Source organism: Populus euphratica, unplaced genomic scaffold (assembly GCF_000495115.2).
Source record: "Populus euphratica unplaced genomic scaffold, PopEup_1.0 scaffold1004.1, whole genome shotgun sequence".
Taxonomy (NCBI): Eukaryota; Viridiplantae; Streptophyta; class Magnoliopsida; order Malpighiales; family Salicaceae; genus Populus; species Populus euphratica.
In genome coordinates, this window is record NW_011500858.1 from 36,291 (window position 1) to 42,077 (window position 5,787).

General features: G+C 32.0%; 1 protein-coding gene across 7 annotated transcripts in view; it reads left to right on the forward strand.

Annotated features, from left to right (window-relative positions):
* Nucleotides 1-5,047, forward strand: part of LOC105116606 (G-type lectin S-receptor-like serine/threonine-protein kinase CES101) — a 19,075-nt gene extending 14,028 nt beyond the window's left edge. For 2 of the 7 annotated variants that reach the window (XM_011014032.1, XM_011014038.1), the window contains exons 4-9: nucleotides 3,320-3,421; nucleotides 3,511-3,689; nucleotides 3,774-3,984; nucleotides 4,097-4,334; nucleotides 4,416-4,569; nucleotides 4,661-5,047. In XM_011014032.1, coding sequence (XP_011012334.1) covers nucleotides 3,320-3,421; nucleotides 3,511-3,689; nucleotides 3,774-3,984; nucleotides 4,097-4,334; nucleotides 4,416-4,569; nucleotides 4,661-4,969 — 1,193 coding nt within the window. In that variant the 3' untranslated portion in view covers nucleotides 4,970-5,047. Of the gene's footprint in view, nucleotides 1-2,672; nucleotides 3,238-3,319; nucleotides 3,422-3,510; nucleotides 3,690-3,773; nucleotides 3,985-4,096; nucleotides 4,335-4,415; nucleotides 4,570-4,660 lie in introns of all 7 variants that reach the window. The other 5 variants (XM_011014033.1, XM_011014039.1, XM_011014037.1 and 2 more) reach the window with 4 other exon arrangements.
* The last annotated feature ends 740 nt before the right edge of the window (nucleotides 5,048-5,787 follow it).

Sequence of the window (5,787 nt, forward strand, 5' to 3'; positions counted from 1 at the left end):
TCTAAACAACCATGAAATAAGAAAAATAGCGCATTAAAAATAATAAAACTATTATGTTCACAATTCTTTAAAATATATAAAATTATTTTTCATCACTAACTTACTACATATCCACATTAATAACCCATTCATAATTTAATAATCCTATACTTATAGGACCTCTACAACCAACACTCATTGTTTAATTTTTTAATTTGATAATTCACAATTTTACCTCAAATCTGGCTAACCCTCTTAGATGGCCGACAATCAAACCGGTAATTCCATAAATATTACCCAATATCCAGCTATTCTCTAATATTAGTCAATTTAATCGGTAATTCCATACGAATTACCCAACGTCCAACTATTCTCTAATAATAGCTAATCTAACCGATAATTCCATAAGAATTACCCAACGTCCGGCTATTATCTAATATTAGTCAATCTAACCAATAATTTCATATGAATTACCTAACATTTGACTATTCTCTAATATTAGCCAATCTAATCAGTAATTCCATATGAATTACCCAACATCCGGTTATTCTCTATTAATAGTTAATTTAACCGGTAATTCCATATGAATTATCCAACATCCGGCTATTCTCTAATATTAACCAATCTATCCGAATTATATTACAAACAAGTTTCTTCTTCTACTTTTTCCATATCAATAGATCATAAACAACTCATAACTAATAATGAAACTTTGAATTTTGAAAGAAAGTGATGAATCACCTACCGTCTGCTCATGATGGCCCAACTCCTCTTGCTTGATGCCCTTCTCCCAGTACAACTCATGAATCAATCAGACTGTACTACATTATTAATCCATTATTATTTCTCCTGCATGCCTAAAATTGAAGCACGTAATATCTTTTATTTAATTGGGGTTTACACCAAAATTTTCATTCATTTGTCACCTTATTTTTCAACATATAGTTTTAATCAATTTTCTTCTTTTAACTCACTTAAAGAATTCTCCCACGAACTATTCCTATCATTTATTTATTTCTTTTTTTCACATTCTTATAATGTTTCTTTATTTGTTCATATTTTGAATACTTCAAATAAGATAAAGAACATCATTTCTCAAACATAAAACAATCAAAACCTCATTCATATATTTCCTCATCCTTAATTACAAGTTTTTTTCTTCAAAATTATTCAATATCTTTCTTAATTACTACTTATATTCACTATTTCTATACTATTCTACCTCAATTTCATCATGTTTACTAATTTTCTTAAAATATCCAAATTCTGATAAGAACCTTAATTTAAAAAAGTCAAGAATATAAGAAATTAAATCAAATTTAATTGTTATTGTTTGATAACTTACTCAAATAAACCCAAAAACACTTCATTCAAGTAAGAATCTAAATTTTGCATACTTACCAATCTAAGTTCTCTCAACTTCTCTTCTCCTCCTAGTGTGGCCAACCCTCCTTACCTTTCTTATATCTTCCTTCACTTGATTCTTTATTAATTTAATGTTCCAAGTCTTTCAATCTTACAAGTTTCAAAGCTCTCTCACTTTTTCTTGTTTTTCTCTTAATTTCTCATGTTCTTCTCTTATTTTTTTTTTCCTTCTCACCTTTGTTACTGTCCAGTTGGCAGTTCATAACAGAAAAGGGGCTGCCTTGTTTTTTTTAGTGACAAATTACCATTTTACCCTTAATGAGTCTTTTTCCTTCCATTTGACGATCCTTATTCTTTGCTAGCATTACCAAGCTCCAATCACCCTAAAATTTTAACTAGATTGTACTAAATATATTTTAAGATTTCTCTTAAAATTTCAGCTCAATCTGATGGTCAGATTTAAAATTACATCCAATAACGTAAAACTAGTCAAATTATAGTTTTTCGTCAAATTTCTGAATTTCTCTAAAAATTCTAAAATTTTAACCCAAGTTAAGAAATCATATTATAAGGCTTCACACAAAATTTTAGAATTTTCTGATAACCCAATTGATAGTTATAAATTTTGTTTTTGTTTTACATGAAACTAGTCAATTTATAATTTTTCGTCCAAAGGTTTTACATGAGGCATCTTCTAGTGGCTGAAAGGTGGCTTCCCAGGCAACATTTGATTCGTCTCAGATGCTCCTCCATTCCTGCATGGTGTGTGTGATTAGTACTTAAAAGTGTATTTTTACCAAGGTTTTATATCATCATTTTGCATTTGAACTATCAATAACTCCTTAACTAAAGCATGTTTTATAATAATATATCTAATAATATAAGATACCTTTAATTTATGGTAAATGTTCATTTTAAATGCAGGCCTATCATATAAATGAAAGGATTGATTGATGAATTTAAGAACTAAAATTGAAAGGATAGAGAGATGGTCAAACTTAGAAAAGAGATATCGGTGCAATCCAAACCGGAACATTATTCGGTAATTAGGTCATATCTGGAGCTATAGATCTCAGATTTAGGTCTACTTTATATGGATGGAAAGGTAAGACATAGGCCTACAACTTTCATATGGAGCCCAAGATCTAAAAAGGCCATTTTCAAATCCAAATGTTGCAACAATAAAGAAGCCCGAATCTATCCTCTAGCCCAAGCACTATTCCATATTTTTTCCATATCTAGAGTTCCAAAAGTTGAAATGAGCTGAATGTTTTATACAAGAAAGTTGAGACAATTTCCTACAACTTTCATGTTAGCACCTGGAGTTGGTCATTAAGCGGCGCGGTGTATTTTATTGGACTAGTGGACCATTGACGAGCAATACTAGTTTCAAAAATTTCGATCTGAATATAGGGACACTTGATTTCAGTTTTATTAATGATTCTAACGCAGACGAGGATTACTTTATGTTCAATGTTTCTGCAAATCAACATGCTTCTCAGGATCAAAGGAATTTTTCAATGTGGCAGTTGAGATTTGATGGGAGCATAGTAGATCTAACTACTCATCAAACACACGGGGGCCCAGTATGTAAAGGAAATAACATAGATGCTGGTTGCGAGAGGTGGTCAGGACGGGCATGCGGGAGCAATAGTAACAGTTTTGAATTGAGATCAGGTTCCTTTGTTAACCCAGTGTTTAGGAGGGACTATAATTCTAGTCTTAGCATTAGTGATTGCATGGACATCTGCTGGAATGATTGTAAATGTTTTGGTGTTCCTACCACAGACAATAGTGCCAACAATACTGGATGCTTGTTTTATTATACAAGCTTTACACCAGACCCGACTGGAGGTGCAATTCAATACCACATCATTGTTCAAGGCTCTTCAGGTTAGCTGTTCTTTCGTTTTCTGGTTACCAATTTATAACCCAACAATGTAATTAATTTTAAACAAATTCCCATTGGATTTAGGGAAAAGGAATTGGATATGGATTATTTTAGCTTCTGTGGGATTTGTTTCATTGATGGGGCTCGCGGGACTCTTGTGGTATCTGAGAAGGAGAAGACTTGGAGGTAACATTTTGGAAATAATATTTTTTTTATATGCACTAAGACTTGTTGAATTCAGTGATTTGCTTACTTAATCATATCAATCTGACCAGAGGAGTACCTGTTTGAGTTGCTGAGAATGGATGCAACGAACGACATGCTTGAACTCGAAAATGACGGAAACAAGGGCCATAATTTGAACGTCTATAGTGCTGCAACAATCATGGCCGCTACAAATTCCTTCTCTGCAGAGAATAAGCTTGGACAAGGTGGTTTTGGACCAGTTTACAAGGTAGTCTAGTTAAAAATTACTTAACGAAACCTGTTAATTTTGTATCTCAGACCAAGTATTGAGTTGATAGCTGTTTCACTTCAGGGGACATTGCCGGATGGGCAAGAGATAGCTGTAAAAAGACTGTCAAAAAGTTCAGGACAAGGGCTGGTGGAATTCAAAAACGAGCTTATACTCATCGCTAAATTGCAACACATGAATCTTGTCAGACTCGTAGGATGCTGCATTGAAGGAGAAGAGAAAATGTTAGTGTACGAATACATGCCTAATAAAAGCTTGGATTCATTTATATTTGGTAAGTTAATTATGCCATCATACTATAAAGTGAATGGATCTCTGTTCTTGCAAGGTTTTGGACTTGGATGAATAACATTGCTGGAATATTCACTGCTATGTTTTAAATGCAGATCAATCAAAAAGGGAACTCCTAAACTGGAAGAAGCGATTTGAAATCATTGAAGGGATAGCTCAAGGGCTCCTTTACCTTCATAAGTACTCGAGATTGAGGATAATTCATAGAGATTTGAAGGCTAGCAACATACTACTTGATGAAAATCTGAACCCCAAAATTTCTGATTTCGGCATGGCAAGAATTTTCAAGATCAATGATTTAGAAGGAAATACAAACCAAATTGTTGGGACGCGGTAAGTATAGATTTACGGTTCTATGTGTCATTACTCTGTTAAGTGCTTAAAAATAGCATAACATTCACTTTGTCCATCCAGTGGATATATGTCCCCTGAGTATGTCATGGAGGGCATTTTCTCTGTGAAATCTGATGTCTTCAGTTTTGGAGTTCTACTGCTGGAAATTATGAGTGGTAGAAGGATCCAACGCCTCCTTGAAATAGACGGCCACCCTCTCAATCTTGTGGGATATGTAAGTTCATTTCATGCAACCTCATAAATTTATACATTACATTGCTAGCTGCATAATCTTAATTTTAACATTAAACTTAAACTTGATTCAGGCATGGGAGCTATGGAAAGCAGGTAACCCATTTGAGCTGGTGGATCCAATACTAAGAGAATCTTGCTCCAAAGACCAAGCCTTGAGATGCATTCATGTGGGCTTGCTATGTGTAGAAGACAATGCAGTGGATAGACCGATTATGTCAGATGTTATATCAATGCTAACAAGCGAAGCACAATTACCACTCCCCAAACAGCCTGCATTTTCCAGTGCAAGAAGTATTGTGGAAGAAAAGAGCCTCAGCAAGCCAGAAGAGATTGGTACTTCCATAAATTCTGTATCTCTGTCAACCATGGATGCGAGATAGAGGTTAGTTAGAGCGTTAGATGGTTTTTCTCTCCTCACATTTTGTTTGTCATTCTCCATCAGTATTTTGCTTTTTCAATGCTTAAGTCTTTTTTTATGCTCTCAAAATTTCAAATTTCATTCGGAATATGCATGAAAGTTTTCAACAAGGTTGTATTTTATATTATATGTACCATTGTTCGTTATGATATCCAATAAAATAATGAAGGGAATTAGCTTATATATATATATATATATATATATATATATATATATATATAATGTACAGAATCCTAAATAAAAGGTTATTTATTTCATGGTTATTGGATTGTTGAGTTATACTAGTATATAAGTTTTTTTATTTATATTTAGGAGTTGTTTTTAGATTGAAAAAGAATTTTGTATATTTGATTTTTTTAATTATGTTTTAATGTTTAGGATTGGATGTTTATTCTTATCATTTATTTTTTTATTGTAATTTTAACATTCATTGTCTTTATTTTATTTTTTTTATTTTGGATATTTTTGTGGTGTTGTTTTTTTTTAATGATTTTAACCTCATGTTTTATGTTTTTTTTCATATATAGTGTTTTTGATTTTATAACCAAGATCATAGTTTAAAAAGTTAATAATAATTGATTTTTTATTTTTTTTTATTTTTTTATAAAATTATTCTATTTTCATTTAATTTTTATTTTGTTAACAAACAAGATGGTTGAGATGTTTTTGGAGTATTGTAAAGATATATTTTGATAATAATAGCAAACATTCATCTTTTGCATTGAATCTTTAATTTTTTTCCGTTTAATTGCAACAATGCCATGGAAAACTCCAAATTAA